Source organism: Thamnophis elegans, chromosome 7 (genome assembly GCF_009769535.1).
Source record: "Thamnophis elegans isolate rThaEle1 chromosome 7, rThaEle1.pri, whole genome shotgun sequence".
Taxonomy (NCBI): Eukaryota; Metazoa; Chordata; class Lepidosauria; order Squamata; family Colubridae; genus Thamnophis; species Thamnophis elegans.
Genome location: NC_045547.1, coordinates 84,434,556 through 84,451,591, shown reverse-complemented (window position 1 = coordinate 84,451,591; position 17,036 = coordinate 84,434,556). Strand labels below are relative to the sequence as shown.

The 17,036-nt window shown below is 43.7% G+C and overlaps 1 protein-coding gene across 3 annotated transcripts in view; it reads left to right on the top strand.

The window, feature by feature from the left end:
• Positions 1-16,565, top strand: part of FAM107B (family with sequence similarity 107 member B) — a 44,315-nt gene extending 27,750 nt beyond the window's left edge. For all 3 annotated transcript variants that reach the window (XM_032221525.1, XM_032221524.1, XM_032221522.1), the window contains exons 2-4: positions 9,591-9,765; positions 14,927-15,077; positions 15,951-16,565. In XM_032221525.1, the coding sequence (XP_032077416.1) occupies positions 9,638-9,765; positions 14,927-15,077; positions 15,951-16,067 (396 nt within the window). In that variant the 5' untranslated portion in view covers positions 9,591-9,637 and the 3' untranslated portion in view covers positions 16,068-16,565. The remainder of the gene's footprint in view (positions 1-9,590; positions 9,766-14,926; positions 15,078-15,950) is intronic.
• Positions 16,566-17,036: the final 471 nt, after the last annotated feature.

The window sequence follows — 17,036 nt, the reverse complement described above, 5'->3', positions numbered from 1 at the left end:
GTCTTCTAGTCCAACCCCCTGCCTAGGCAGGAGACCCTACACCACTTCAGACAAATGCTTATCCAACATCTTCTTAAAGACTCCCAGTGTTGGAGCATTCACAACTTCTGGAGGCAACTTCTGTTCCACTGATTTAATTGTTCTCACTGTTAGGAAATTTCTCCTCATTTCTAAGTTGCTTCTCTCCTTGATTAGTTTCCACCCATTGCTTCTTGTCCTGCCCTCAGGTGCTTTGGAGAATAGCTTGACTCCCTCTTCTTTGTGGCAACCCCCGAGATATTGGAAGACTGCTATCCTGTCTCCCCTTGTCCTTCTTTTCATTAAACTAGACATACTCAGTTCCTGCAACCGTTCTTCATCTGTTTTAGTCTCCAGTCCCCTGATCCTCTTTGTTGCTCTTCTCTGCACTCTTTCCAGAGTCTCCACATCTTTTCTACACCGTGGCGACCAAAACTGAATGCCAGGGTTTTTTTTGGCAGCTGCAACGAGCTGCTGGCTCATGTTTAAGTGATTGTGGTTGATGTTGTGTTACAGAGATTTAGCGTTCAACCCATCAAATCCATATAAAATTATAATCCTGCTTTTTCTTTTGCTTCCCCCCCCCTGGTGACAGCCGTTCTCCCAAGTCCTCCTCCACTGAATGACAGCATGTGACTAAAATATCCTTATGATTGGCAGAAGGGAAGCTAAGAACACAGGCGCTTTATTATCATAATTGTTGTGATCATTGGATTTGGTGTTAATGTGTTGAGGGCTACTTGGTACAGTTTTACAACTTTCTGGAACGGTCCCCTAGCTAAATTTATGCAATTTTCAGTCCTTGAAATGCTTTTAGTCGTCTGTTGCCCAGAGATAATTTAGACTCTTATTTGTTGCAGATTAAATTTTCAATGGCATATTAATTGAACCTCTATTTTTTTTGAGCAGTTTTCATGTAAATTATCTCATCAAGTTTATTTCCCAAATTATAGTAATTTGAGGTTGTATGTTTCTCATCTGCCACGCGGAAGCCTTCTGTCCTTCCTGTATGCTGCTGGTTAATTTGGTTTGGGGTCTATTTTAGCATTTATCTATATCCTAAGTTGGTGACTTTAAGACAGAGGTCTTCAAACTTGGCAACTTTAAGACTTGTGGACTTCAACTCCCAGAATTTAGGGACCGCTGCTTTAAGAGATACTGAAATTATTGACTTCAAATAGGAGATGAGCAAATTATTTTCTAACACTCTTGGAAGGAATTCTGATTTCAACTTTCAGCGCAACTGGTGTGATGTTCGATTAATTCTGATTCTCGGGGGCCAAAAGGTTTTCAAGCTTTTATAAGCTTTTAAGTCTCATTGAAAAGAGCAGAACCATTTATTTGGTGATGATGATTATCTTAATTTTAAGCTGCTGCTGGGACCAGTCGAAAACATCCAGGCGTAGGATTGCTTCTCCCTGCGATAGATGATTTGGCAAACGTTGTGAAACATTTTACGACCTAAACGTGTTCATAAAAGTGTTTTATGACCTACTAACAAAATATCATGAACCATTTCCTGCGCTGATGTTCGGCTGTGCCATCGAGTTCGGAAAACTCACGCCGAAAACACCTCGCAAAGCTCCCCATGCAACAGACAAAAGTTTTGACGTGACGATGCCGTTGCATAAACAATGCGATTTCCCTGTATGCGATTTCAATAAATGAAAATGAAACGGCCTCGTTTGCATTCAGAAGTGCTGCTTGAGTGACAGGATCACGCCTAGTGATGTCAATTGGCACAAGGATATCATATTTTGCAAACCACTGCGAAATACAAACACCTCCTTTTAATGTCTTAATAATAATAATCTTCTCCTTCTCCTTCTCCTTCTCCTTCTCCTTCTCCTTCTCCTTCTCCTTCTCCTTCTCCTTCTCCTTCTCCTTCTCCTTCTCCTTCTCCTTCTCCTTCTTCTTCTTCTTCTTCTTCTTCTAACAACCCCATAATCCCTTGTGGGGTGGAGTCTGAGCAACTGAATGGAACCAGCAGCGTGTTTACTGGCCCGATGCTCTTCCTGTCGCCAGGGCGGAGTTTTGTTCAGCAGATAATATATTCTCAGTGTGCCCAGAGAGAGAAAGATCTGCCTCTAGCTAGGATTGAACCCACAGCTTCCTGATTGTGAAGTGAGAGCACCACCTCTAGGCCACAGCACCCTTCCACCTCCTTTCCTGATGAGCCTGTTAAAATGGGGTTTTTATTGTGAACAGCTTGGCTTATCGTGAAAGGAAAGGGCCTGTTTCTTAAAAGTCTGTAGAGATTCTCCGTCCTCTAGGTCATGGTTGTCCCAAAGGTCATTTTTTTCAGGAGGCAACTGGACTTTCTTGTTTTTTTCTTTTGAAGACATTTTGCTCATCATCTAAAAAGCTTCTTCAACTCTGACTGGGATGGTGGGGAATGGAAGGATTGATATTCCTTGGAAAGAGAACTGGTCCTTTGCATCCTTCTAGAGAGTCCTTGAGGCTTCTCGGAGGTTTATCTATGTCTTCAGGGTCCCCTGAGTGGTGCAAATGGTTCCTGTAGTCTGCAGTTTTTCCCTCTCTAGAAATCCATTCCGACTCCTGCGCTATTCAAATTGTGTTCATCCCGAATTGCATAGCTGAAAGTCTGTAGAGATTCTCAGTCGTCCAAGGTCACGGTTGTCCTAACGAAAGAATTTTTTTTGGAAATGTTCAGAGAATCCAGAGAACAGAACTTAGAAATGTTTAGAGAATCCAGAGAACAGAATTTAGAAATGCTTAGAGAGTTCAAAGATGAAATAAGGAATGAGATGGAAGTCTTATATGATAAATTTGATACTAAGGTCACCAAAATGAACGAGGATATGATGGGAATTGTAAATGTAATGACGGAATATATTTCTGGAATGGAAGACAACTTAGAGATTTTCAATGAAGCTAAGACTAACTTAACATCTAAAACTGAAGTGGTGGAACAAAAAATTGAAAATGGGGAATGGAAGGATTTATGTGACCCCGAGGACACAGGTAAACCTCCAAGGGCTTCAGGGACCTTCTAAAAGGATGCAAAGGACCAGCTGTCTGCAAGAACTATAAATCCTTCCATTCCCCACCATCCAGTCAGAGCTGAAGAAGCTTCTTGGAGGAGAAGGGAAACGTCTTCAAAAGAAGAAAAAAAACAAGAAATTCTAAAATTGCTTCCCGAAAAAAAGCACCTTTGGGACGACCCGTTTCTTAATTCTGCAGGAGGGTCTAAGCTGATGGGTTTTTGCCACGGTTTGGCTAAGAAAGCCTCCTGAGATATCCTTTGAATCTTACGGCTTTAGCGTAGCTTTCCAGTCTTGTGATGCTTGCCTCGCTCTTCCTCAACAATGTGGAAAGGATTTATTAAAGCTTCTGCACAGAGGTTACACCAGGTGGCAGCAGCAAACTTCACTTCGGCTCTTTTAAAGGTTTTGTTTGGGGGGGGAAAAAATAGACGGATGCAGTTTTTGAAATGGGCAACAGCCCTTAAATCCTGCCTACCTCCGAACCTTTTAAAAATAAAATCCCCCAGAAGACAGTGACAAGAAAATTGTGTCCCTGAAATCATCATAAACCAAGTGAAGAATTTACTTTATTTGCACTGGGAGTTTTAAACATTTTTAATTTTAAACATTTAGGCTTTTCTTCCCTCCGAGTTTAGGATGAATAGGATGAACCAATCTCATGTTTTCAGTGAGTAGACAACCTCTATAACAGTATTTCTCAACCTTGGCAACTTGAAGATGTCTGGACTTCAACTCCCAGAATTCCCCAGCCAGCGAATGCATTCGCTGGCTGGGGAATTCTGGGAGTTGAAGTCCAGACATCTTCAAGTTGCCAAGGTTGAGAAACACTGATTTAAAGCCTCAGATACCTTCATCCTCTTCAGTGGAAAGACAGTGGCTAGGACAGTGTTTCTCAACCTTGGCAACTTGAAGATGTCCTGACTTCAGCTCCCAGCGAATGCTGGCTGGGGAATTCTGGGAGTTGAAGTCCGGACATCTTCAAGTTGCCAAGGTTGAGAAACACTGCTCTATAATGTCCTAACTCACCTTTTACAGGTAGTCCTCGACTTATGACCACAGTTGAGCCCCAAATTTACATTGTTAAGTGAAACATTTGTTGAGTTTTGCCCCATTTTACGACCTTTCTTGCCACAGTTGTTAAGTGAATCACTGCAGTCGTTAAGCTAGTGACACGGTTGTTAAGAGAATCTGGATTCCCCATTGAGTTTTGTTTTTTTTCGTTAGAAGGTTGCAAAAGGGGATTCATGACACTGCCACCGTCATAAGTATGTACCAGTTGCCAAGCTTCTGAATTTTGGTCACATGATCATGGAGACACTGCAATGGTCATAAGTGTGAGAAACAGTCATAAGTCGCCTTTTTTCAGTGCCGCTATAACTTTGAATGGTTGCTAAATGAACTGTTTGTAAGTCAAAACATATTTATCTTAATGAGTCCAAGTACCTGGTGCTCATTTTCTCCTGGTTCCTAAATTAATTCATATTCTGGGTTCAAAACTCATTGGCTCCTAAACAAAGCTGAGATGCCCCCCTCAGTGTCCCAGCCTTTTGTAGTCCCATCAAAGCTGGCTTTAACTGAGTTTGGGAGGCCGTGTAGTAGGCGAGAATCTGGGATGCTTTGTGGGGTTTTCCTCAAAGCTAGAGGAGGCCTCAAGTCCTCATTTCACGAAGGCCAAAGACAGGTCTTTTTGCCCAGAGCTCATTCCCAGCGTCACTGAATTAACTCAGAGTAACAGTTTTGGAAGGGACCTTGTAGGTCTTCTGCTCCAACCCCACAGGGCCCAAGCAGGAGACCCTGCACCATTTTTAACAGACGGCAGTCCAGTCTCTTCTTGAAAGCCTCCAGGGATGAAGCTCCCACAACTTCTGAAGGCAACTTTTGTTCCATGGGTTGATTGTTCTCACTGTCAGGAAATTTCTCCTTAATTCCAGGTTGAATCTCTCCTTGATCAGTTTCCATTCATTGTCCCTTGTTTGGTCTTCAGGTGCTTTGGAGAATAGCTTGACTCCCTCCTCTCTGTGGCAGCCCCTCAAATATTGGAAGACTGTCATCTTGTCACTCCTGGTCCTTCTCTTCCCTAGACTAGCCATGCCCAGTTCCTGCAACCGTTCATGGTATGTTTGAGCCTCCAGTCCCCTAATCATCCTGGCTGCTCTTCTCTGCACTATTTCTAGAGTCTCAATAGCCTTTACAGATTAACAGAGTTGGAAGGGACCTTATAGGTCATCTAGTCCAACCCCCCCTGCTCAAGCAGGAGACCCTACACCATTTCTGACCAATGGTAGTCCAGTCTCTTCTTGAAAGCCTCCAAGGATGGAGCTCCCACAACTTCTGAAGGCAACTTTTGTTCCTTTGGTTCATTGCTCTCACTGTCAGAAAGTTCCACCTCATTCCCAGGTTGAATCTCTTCATCCTCTTCAACCTTCCATCCATTATTCCTTCTTTGGTCTTCAGGTGCCTTGGAGAATAGCTTGACCCCCTCCTCTCTGGGGCAGCCCCTCACACTCTGGCTGAATTGTTTAGCTCAATCTTGATTGTTTGGAGACACCACAGAGTTCCCGTATTCATTCATTAATTCATTCACTCACTCACTCACTCACTCACTCACTCACTCACTCACTCACTCACTCACTCACTCGGTCATTCATTCATTCATTCACTCATTCATTCATTCTTTGTTCTAACAAATGAATGAATGAAGTTCCCGGAAAGGGAATCTGGGAAACAAAGCCACCGCTCCATTCTTAAACGGAACAAAAGCTATTAACGTCAACCGATGGGGCTGAATTTAAAAATATATTGAAGGGAAATAAGAAGGAAAACGATTTATCGCCCATTCGAAAAGAATTAGCCATGTGCTGTGAGATGGCATGGGGAGGGAGTCACCACTTGAGGTTGATATAGGGAAGATGTGATTCCACGTTCCTACATTTCTTTGATGGTTAGGCCTTTTTGTGTGTGTGTGTGTGTGTGTGTGTGTGTGTGTGTAGGGGGGGGGCAATCTAGCAGCAATGTTTCAGCATGGTAGATAAAATTCAGATTAAAATCTTTGCCTTCCCACCAAGTTTCAACGAGGAAGACTTTTAAAAAATACTTGTAACTGAGGTTCTTGTTGCTCCACTGCTTTACTTGGGAGATTCTCCTTTTATGTTTTAATAAACTAGTGGTGAAATTCAATTTTTTTAACTACTGGTGGGCATGGCAGGGGGAAGGATACTGTAAAATCCCCATTCCCTCCCCCCCACTCCTGGGGACAGCCAGAGGTGACATTGGCCAGTTCTCCAAACTACTCAAAATTTCCGCTACCGGTTCTCCAGAACCTGTCAGAATCTACTGGATTTCACCCCTGTAATAAAACCAATAAGATCTCCAAGCTATTTTTGATGGTGGGGTGGGGGGACATTGTATTTCCAAGGTAACGATTGCACTGGAGTGACACTTGTCTCCATGTTCCCATCTTGGTTTAAATGTGCGTAGAATCCTTTTCCTTAGAAGGGGAAATTGTTCTAAAAGGCTGCTTTACAATTCTGAATTGTCTGCGAAACAAAATGTTCCTGCATATGAAGCAGAAACAAATTTTAAGCAAATTCTACACCCGCATCACTCCGAATGCTTAGTTGCTCTGCTGAGGCTGCCTCTCCACCTGTGTCAGACAGGTAATGTTTCCTCTTTGTGACGTTTGGATTGGGGGAAGAAATTGAGAGGCCGGAAAGAGGGGATCCTGGGTCCAACCACACCCTCAGCCATGGGTAGGAAGGATTGCGTATGCGCTGTCTTCAGCACGACAGAGAAGTGGCTTACGAGAAGGATGAAGAGCGATGTGTTTCCTGTAGTTATTGATTGAAAATGGCAGCTTGACGGAATGTTTCCCTTCAGAGAAGCGGCTCTTATGCCTTGCAAACTATGCCCCTGGGACGGTTTAGTAAGTTGCGTTTCCCTCTTGAGTTGATTCTGTGCAGAAAATTTGAGAGGCCGATTCTGAATGAGTTGGTGCAATTGATTTGCTCGCTGCTCTCCTTCTCCCTCCACCCAAATTTGTGGGTGCTTCACCGTAGTGGTTAGCAAAGTATGAAAAAAAAAAAAAACCAATCCATAAAAGAGAGTATTTGTAGCTCAGGGTTGAATTGTGGGGGTCCTTGGTGCTCTCTGAGCTCGGTGGTTTTCTTGCGGACGTTTCATGACCCAACTAGGTAACATCATCAGTGCTAGAAGGGAGAGGGATTTGCAGAGATGAGGAGGAGGAGGTGGAGGAGGAGGAGGAGGAGGAGGAGGAGAAGGAGGAGAAGGAGGAGGAGGACTGTGGGTTCCTTGGTGCTCTCTGAGCTTGGTGGTTTTCTTGCGGACGTTTCATGACCCAACTAGGGAACGTCATCAGTGCTAGAAGGGTGTTGGGTTTGTGGATAGGAGGAGGAGCACTGTAGGGTCCTTGGTGCTCTCTGAGCTCGGTGGTTTTCTTGCAGACGTTTCATGACCAACTAAAAAGCCTAGTTTATGAGAGGGTCTGAATTTTGGAAACTTCTAAGACTTGTGGACTTCAACTCCCAGAATTCCCCAGCGAGCATGAGACCCCTGGTCTCAAGCATTGAGGAATGGGTAGATTTGATCGGATGCTTTAAGTGCTATTAAATAAATATTCCATGAAAGAAGAGCCAGTGTAACCAATAAAGCTTAACTTTAGAGATTTAGAGATTTAGAGATTTATTAATATTTGTAGGCCGCCCTTTTCCCTGAGGGGACTCAGGGCGGCTCACATAAAATAGGGGAAGGGGAGATACAGACATTAAGATAAGACATATAATAAAATAATAAACAACATACATTCATCATTCGGGAGGGGAATTATCCTTGTCCCCAGGCCTGACGGGCGAGCCAGTTCTTCAAGGCTGTGCGGAAGGCCTGGACGGTGGCGAGGGTGCGAATCTCTACGGGGAGCTCGTTCCAAAGGGTCGGGGCTACTACTGAGAAGGCCCTCCTCCTTGTAGTTGCCAGCCGACACTGGCTGGCCGATGGTATACGGAGGAGGCCTAATCTATGTGATCTTATTGGTCGCAGGGATGTAATTGGCAGAAGGCGGTCTCTCAAGTATCCAGATCCACTGCCATGTAGGGCTTTATGGGTGACTAATAGCACCTTGAAGCGCATCCGGAGATCGACAGGTAGCCAGCGCAGCTCGCGGAGGATAGGTGTTATGCGGGTGAACCGAGGTGCACCCACAATCACTCGCGCGGCCGCATTCTGTACTAGCTGAAGTCGCCGGATGCTCTTCAAGGGCAGCCCCATGTAGAGCACGTTGCAGTATTCCAGCCTAGAGGTCACAAGGGCCCGGGTGACTGTTGTGAGAGCCTCCCGATTCAGGTAGGGTCGCAACTGGCGCACCAGGCGAACCTGGGCGAATGCCCCCCTGGTCACAGCCATTAAATGGTGGTCAAACGATAGCTGTGAGTCCAGGAGGACTCCCAAGTTGCGAACCCTCTCTGAGGGGTGTAGAATTTGACCCCCCAGCCTGAGTGATGGAATATTGGTCGAATCTCTGGGAGGGAAACACAACAGCCACTCGGTCTTTTCTGGGTTGAGCACGAGCTTGTTAACCCTCATCCAGTCCATAACAGCTTCGAGGCTGCGGTTCATCACGTCTGCCGCTTCATTGAGTTGGCACGGGGCGGACAGATACAGTTGAGTATCGTCCGCATATTGATGGTATCTAATCCCGTGCCTGCGAATGATCTCACCCAGCGGTTTCATGTAGATGTTGAATAGTAGGGGGGATAAGACCGAGCCCTGAGGCACCCCATAAGTTAGGGGCCTAGGGGACGATCTCTGCCCCCCCACTAACACCGACTGCGACCTGTCCGAGAGGTAGGAGGAGAACCACCGCAACACGGCGCCTCCCACTCCCACCTCCCGCAGTCGTCGCAGAAGGATACCATGGTCGATGGTATCGAAAGCCGCTGAGAGGTCGAGGAGAACCAGGATGGAGGAATGTCCTCCATCTCTGGCCCTCCAGAGATCATCGGTCAATGCGACCAAAGCGGTTTCTGTGCTGTAACCGGGTCTGAAGCCTGACTGGAAGGGGTCTAGATAGTTTGCTTCCTCCAAGGACCGCTGGAGCTGGAAGGCCTTAACCCTTGTTCTCCAGGCTTGTGATGGTTGAGAACTCCCATCATTGTAGAGTTTCTTTTTAATTAATTCTTTTAAGGATCTGATTTCAATTTTTGGTTTGAGTTTATTGGTTTGGTTTTTGTTAAGCTTAATATTCCGCATGTGTTGTTGTTGTTGTTTTGGGTATTGGTATGAATAGGAGGCTGGGATTATCAGCTTTGTAGCAATGAATAAAACAGCCTCTAAATCAGTGTTTCTCAACCTTGTCAACTTGAAGATGTCCGGACTTCAACTCCCAGAATTCCCCAGCCAGCTGGCTGGGGAATTCTGGGAGTTGAAGTCCGGACATCTTCAAGTTGACAAGGTTGAGAAACACTGCTCTAAATGCTTAACAATGCTTTTCTGAAAATAGGTTGGCAATATTTTCTTCATCTATTAAGCAGGAACCCTTTCTGTGTCTTGCAGATCACGTAGGTGAGAGTTGGGAATCACCACAGCTGCCCAAAACAATCATGGCTGAACCAGATTACATAGACGAAGACAATCCTGAACTAATTAAGCCTCAGAAACTAATTAATCCTGTAAAAACATCCCGGAACCATCAAGATCTTCATCGAGAACTCCGTATGAATCAGAAAAGGTAAGAGATGAAAGGATAAATCTTTTCTTTGTAAAGTCAATACCTTTATTATTTTCAATAATGAAAAATAATAAAATAATAATAATAAGGGACAAGGACTGCTTATTAGATTTTCTGCCTTAATCCAGCTGTCCAATGGCTGGGCTGCAATCCTGAGTTAAGTAATTTTTGGCTTACAGGTAGTCCTTGACTTATGACCATTCATTCAGTGTACGTGGGAAGTTACAACACACTGAAAGAAAAGTGACTTACAACCAGTCAGTGCATTTACGATCAAAATTCAGATGCTTGGCCATGTATTTATGATGGTCTTAGAATCATATTTGAAACCTCAGCCACTTGTAACAAGCAAAATCCACGGGGGGGGGAGGGGAGCTGGATTTGTTTACTTAATGACTGATTTAAGTGATTCACTTAATGACCATAGAAAAAAGGTCTCATGCTGAACGCCTCATTCAGCAGTAAAAGTTCCGGTCCCGATTTTGATTGGGATAAGTCAAGGAACCAACTCTATTACCTACCACAGAGAAATGTCAGTTGACTATCTAAGCTGTTAAAAAGCTTAATGCAATCTGAGAATCGAGCGCATCTTAAACCCCTCATATGAATCATCTTCCCCAGAACCTTCACTTTATGTGATAATTACATCCCAACGCTTGTAAGAAGTTTCTTAATTTTTTTAAGGCACAGTGAATCTTTATTTTCTTAAAAACCTGCCACAGAAGACTTATTTTGTAGTTTGAATGATCGCAATCTCTTCTGCTTCATGTCAGGATTTTATTATTTACGTTAGGAAAGTTGATTTTGGAATAAAAATAGAATGTAGGTTTTCGAAGGGTAGGAAGAAAGTGAGGCATTCAGAGGAGAAGAAGAGAAATGTGTATCTTTTCCCTCTTGTCTTTTTATAAATTAGTCCCACAAGGCGATGGGTGGCCTTGGGTTAGGTAAAGCACATCTTAAATAAAGTTTTATCTGTGGAAACACCCAAAATATGGAACTGTCCTCTTCCATGGGAAGAGTAACCTTCTAAATAAGACCATATAAGGAAAACTGTGGCATGTTGAGAAAAATCAATAATCTGACCTTTTGGAAAAGGCTCCCTGGTTTATAAAATATCTAATTGTGGATATTAACAACATTCTGAGTTTGGATTAGAGAAAAGAACATTATTTCTCCCTTTTTCTTGTGAAGGGAGCAAATCAAAGGCAAACCTTTCTGTACTCAGATCGGGAGGAAAATGTTATTTCTCTTGAAATCAACTCAATGTCCTTATTGATTTAGTTTAGGGAATGTATAGCTTTTAGCTGGTTCTCATTGCTGGAAACGGCAAGACTTTTAAAAAAATAAAACCCATCTGCTTGCTTGAAAGCAATAAGGAATAAAGCTTCCAATATCAAGCTGTGAATATTTAATTTTGGCGCAATCAAGTCCCACTTTATAGACTGCATTTGAATTCTGCCCTCCGGGGCGAACAGCTTCCGCTAGAGCCTGCCAAAAATACGTTACGATAGCTGCGTATCATCTTTAAAAATAAACGATAGTGTGATGAGCTGAACACTAACTCAAGCTAGTGTTTCTCAGCTTCAGTGGCCTTTAAATCCCAGAAATGTCCTTCTTGACACCACGGCCACCAATTGAGTCCCCTTCTGAGTTGTCCTTCAGCCTTTTCTGCCCTTGAAAATGAATGAAGTTCATCCCTGTCTCATGTTGAATGAGCTCCCGACTTGGAGAGCTGGTTCTTAACTAGAAGAGTGATGTTGTGGCCTGTCAGCCACCGGTCCCTCCAGCAGCCGACTCAGAGGAGGAGGAAGTGGCGGTGGTGACATGGGAGTTCAGGATCAGCATCAAGGCAACCTGAGACCTCCGAGGGGGAAGAGGGAATGGAGTTGGCAGAGAGACAGAAGCAGAGTCTGGGCCATCCATCAGCCCTCAGATGGAGAGTCAACAGCCCCCATGTCTGGAGGTGGTTGATTAGGAAGAGGAGGAACAGCTGGATCCGGTGGTTGATGCACAGATGTGCAGAAGGCAGAGGAGAGGAGAGCAGTGGAAATCTATGGGCCGGTCCTTGGGACGGAAGAGCCACCACTGCTAGCAAAGCCTTACCCTAGCTCTGGGGATAAAAGGCAGGGGGCGGAGATGAACAGGTGTGACAAAAGAACTATTCACCTGAGAGAGGGGAGGAGGGAGTGGGGGAGAGAGAGATTCCTAACAGTGAGAACAATTAACCGGTGGAACAGAAGTTGCCTTCAGAAGTTGTGGGTGCTCCATCACTGGAGGCTCCTAAGAATAGACTGGGCAAAAATGGTATAGCTTCTCCTGCTTGGGCAGAGGGCTGGACTAGAAGACCTCCCAAGGTCCCTTCCAGTTTATTCTATTCTATTCTAGATTGTTCAGCCTAGACTACATAAGCCTAAGCATCTATTCATTTTCTTTTGGAAGGATGACCATTCATTAGTATTGATCAAAATAAACAGGGATACATATAAGTTTGACGTCTGGCTGGAACTATTAAAAATTGTATTGCTTTTTTTAAAAAAATAAATCAGAAGGAAGAGATGCTGAGAGGGAGAAGATTGGGCCCACCCTCTATTCAGGAAAAGCATGTGCGGATTTGCCATCCTGATATGTTGCCCTCCAGCGCCATCTAGCGAACTAATCCGGGAGCTACTCCAATAAGATACACATCCATCACATAAGGGGATTTTTTAAAGTTTTGGGGGGTCTTATGGAGGATGCTTTCCAGCTTGGGATTTTTGCCCCTCTCTCTGTGCTCAGGGAGAGTTTGAGACTAGGAATCACTTGTCATTTGCTCGCCAGGTGATGATTGGGGCAATATTGGCTTTCTAGCCACTGCATTTACTTGAAGCTTTCAATCTCTCTCGTTGCAAAAAATTCAACGTAATGAAATGCATAAGCTGCACACAGAGGTGACTTTGCAAGTCCTTGTATTTCCTCCAGCTGGAGCCAAAAGATGACCTAACACCAAAGGAGGAAGCGAAGTGCTTCTCAGAGCGATTTCTTTCCCTCTGGTTCCTCTCTATGGTTTCATCTTTTTTTTTAAACTCACTTGTCTAATTCCTATTCCATTTGTCTAAATGGGCCTGAAAAGTGGCTCAGACTGAATTCCTTGTCATTGTAGCAATGGCATTTCCCCCCTAATTTCTTGTCACCCAAAGTCTCTCTGGTGATCCTTTTTATTATGCCATAAATCCTAACTTAGAAGTAGATTCTTAGACCCAGAGATGGATAAGAAAGATCAATATATAACATTGCACATATTAACCGCTGCGGTTCCACCAAAAAACCGCGTTCGACTAAAGGGCGCTCGACGAAACCGCGTAGCTGACGTCATCACAGGGCGACAACAGCGCGGAGACAGAAGCATGCTGTAAACGCTAAACCTAAAATTAACACCTAAACCTAACCCCCCTAAAACCTAACCCTAAACCTAACCCTTAACCTAACCTTAACCTAACCCTTAACCTAACCCTAAACCTAATCCTAACCCTTAACCTAACCCTAAACCTAACCCTAACCCTTAACCTAACCCTAAACCTAACCCTAACCCTAAACCTAACCCTTACCTTAACTTGAATTGGCTTGCTTTCAAAGCGCTATTTAAAGCGCCCTTCTTTCTCCGCGCTCGCTGTTGTCGCCCTGTTGATGACGTCAGCGACGCGGTTTAATCGGGCGTGGCTTAGTCGAGCGCGGTTTTGTCGTGCCACGAACCGCTGCAAGGATTGCCCTTGTGCACAATTGGAAGCAAAAAACTGCCCCCCCTCCCTCCAGATGAAATGGTGATTAGGAAGATCCTGGAATGTGCTAAAATGGATAGGATGAGCATGGAGTTAAAAGAAAGAGAAGAGTCGGACTACTATAAAACTTGGAGTAGGCTGTACAAGTGGTTAGAGAATAGAAGCCAAAACAAGAAATAAAAGTTTTGAAAACTATCGAATATACTATGAAGAAAAATGTACACATGTCAAATTTGATTACATGCACTACACTACTACATTATAATATAATCATCACATTTATCATTGGAATTGTTAAAAACTATGAAAAGGCAATAATTGAATAGTAAACCACAAAAGAGGAATGCATATGCCGATATGGAGAGCTGTAAAATTATATTATGCTGTTATCTTGCTTGTGTTTTTCAATCTGTTTTGTATTTGTTTTTTTGAATTGTTTCTTGTTTCATTTCTAAACTTGAAAATGTTTAATAAAAACCTCTAAAACAAGAAAGAAGTAGATTTTTAGGACGAGGGGGGGGAGAAAGTCAGCCTTGGAGGAAGGATTTTCTAAATAAGAATTTTAAGAAGATAAACTTGGGACTGTGATAAGATACCAGGAAACCACACTTAATTGAAAACCTTGTAATTTATATCCCAAATCAGGAAAGCCATATACGCCGAAGTAGGAGGAAAAATATAAAAGACACGATTAGGAAAAATATATATATTGGACACAAATTTTAGTACAATATTGATTTAAAAACCCCTCCATTTTCCTACGGTCATCATCTTTGAAGAACTTCTGCCCTTCCATTATGAAATGTGGAGGAAAAAACCTTCCAAGATAGAGGCATGAACTAAAAAACTAGAAGTCAATTTTCTTCGTAGAAAATTGAGAGTTTTTTATTTTATTTTAATGAAACGTAAAAGCAATTCCACATTTCATTAAACGTAGATGTGGAGAGGGATACGGTGGCTCAGTGGCTAAGACATTGAGCGTGTCGATCAGAAAGGTCGGCAGTTCGAATCCCTAGCGCCGCGTAACGGAGTGAGCTCCCGTGACTTGTCCCAGCTTCTGCCAACCTAACAGTTCGAAAGCAGGTAAAAAATGCAAGTAGAAAAACAGGAACCACCTTTGGTGGGAAGGGAACAGCGCTCCGTGTGCCTTCGGTGTTGAGTCATGCCGGCCACATGACCCCAGAGACGTCTTCGGACAGCGCTGGCTCTTTGGCTTTGAAACGGAGATGAGCACCGCCCCCCTAGAGTCAGGAATGACCAGCACATATACGCGAGGGGAACCTTTACCTTAGAAGCAATTGCATTTATACAGCTTGTCTTTTCTGTGGATGAATTCTGTTTTCTGGCAACAACCTGTGAGATAAGCGTTAGCTCACCCTCTTGAACCTTCCTCTTCTCTCGCAAAGGGGACTCGCGCCTCAGAACAAGCCAGAGCTCCAGAAAGTGATGGAGAGACGGAAAAGGGACCAGGTGTTCAAGCAGAAGGAGGAGGAGGCCCAGAAGAAGAAGTCGGACCTGGAAATAGAACTTCTCAAGCGGCAACAGAAGTTGGAACAAGTAAGGGGGACGAGAGGATGCATACCGGTCCACAGATAGTCCTCGACTTACGACCACGGTTGAGCCCGTGGCTAAGCGAGACAGTTGCCGAGGGAGCTTTGCCCCGTTGTTATGACCTTCCTTGCCACAGCCGGGCAGCGAATTATTTATTTATTTATTTATGGAATTTATTTATTTAGGGAGTTTATTTAGGGAGTTTATTTATTTATGGAATTTATTTATTTAGGGAGTTTATTTATTTATGGAATTTATATCACCACCTATTCACACATGGCGACTCAAGGCGGCTTACAGAATATAAAGCCTCACTTAAAACAGTAAACGAATAAAATAATCAAATTAATTAATATAATATAATCAACTCATCCCCCACTCCAGCGACAGCCGATCACATGAGCCATTGAATGGGCTCCATCCTGCTGTGGGTTCCCCAGGCCAGCTGGCAGAACCAGGTCTTCAGAACGAGCCACGCCCAGGCTCCTCTCTGTCTTCTTCCTTATTGCTCACACAGCAAATACTGTTTGTTTCCAATCAGCCCTCAACTCTCTCACACACTGACAGGACGCCAGCCAGATGAATACCATGGATGTTGGTAGGAAAAGGCAGATTCTTTTTTCTTGTTTTCCTCCCCAAAAACTAAGGGGCGTCTTGCAGTCCGAAAAATACGGTACCTACCTACCTACCTACCTACCTACCTACCTACATACATACATATATATATGTGTATATATATATATATATATGTATGTATGTATGTATGCATGCATGCATGCATACATACATACATACATACATACATACATACATACATACATATATATATATATATATATATATATATATATATATAATCTATCTATCTTTTCTTTCTAGCTTGAACTGGAGAAGCAGAAGATCCAGGAGGAGCAAGAAAACGCACCCGAATTCGTCAAGGTCAAAGGCAACTTGAGAAGAACGGGCCAGGAATCCTCAGAAGCTCCAAATTCCTAGAGGAAAAAGCTTCTTTTAAGACTTGAAGCTGCAGCTCCAGTGGGCGGTGGGGCGGGGACGTCTGCAAGACAGCTGGCGCCCCTTTGCCCCCCGGAGCGGATGCAAAACGTGGTCAATACAAGGTCAATTCCTGGATCCTGTTTTGAAAGGGCGACTGCTTAGAAGTCAAAACTTGCCAGTAGTAATATGGAAGATCAGAGGATAAACACGCAACCTGCTTTCCCCTGTCCAAGATAGGATGGAGAAGCTATTTTTGAGGAGCGGGGTTGCCTATTTACTCCCGATCGTGCTTAAGTGAGCATCTCAGGCTAATATGTCTGCATTTTGTTTCCCCCCCACCCACCCCACCTCGCCTCGTTCCTACTTTGTGGAATTCTGCTATGCAGGAAAAAAACACAAAGTGAATTTTTGAGACCACTTTTTTTTTGGAGTTACATTCTGTGTGGAAACTTGGCTTCCGGAATGGAGCTGGACCCCCAGATCTTTAGTGTAAATAGAAAAAAAAGAAGTCCTTTAGACTTGAAGCTGGATTGTTCCCATCTATCTCTAGTAGGCAGGATGAACCACCACAGCTGTGAGAAAGAAAGAAAGAAAGAAAGAAAGAGAGAGAGAGAGAGAGAGAGAGAGAGAAAGAAAGAAGAGAGAGAGAGAGAGAGAGAGAGAGAGATGGAGATGGATGGATGGATGGATGGATGGATGGATGGATGGATGCAATATTCCCAGTCGTTAGATGGCTAAAATATATTCTTGATCACTTCTGGAGTTGTAAGGAAATGGATAGTTTTTGCAATGCAACACTTGGGACAAAAACTCTCTTTCCCCCCCTTTTTCTGCAACGCAACCTTACTAAGCAACGTCGTACTTTTATCATTGATTCCTCTGGCACCTCTGGCTGCTAGGTCTACATCACAGCTGATGTTTACTTTGATCAGGATTTCCAAAACCATATATCTGGCTTTCTGATTCTTA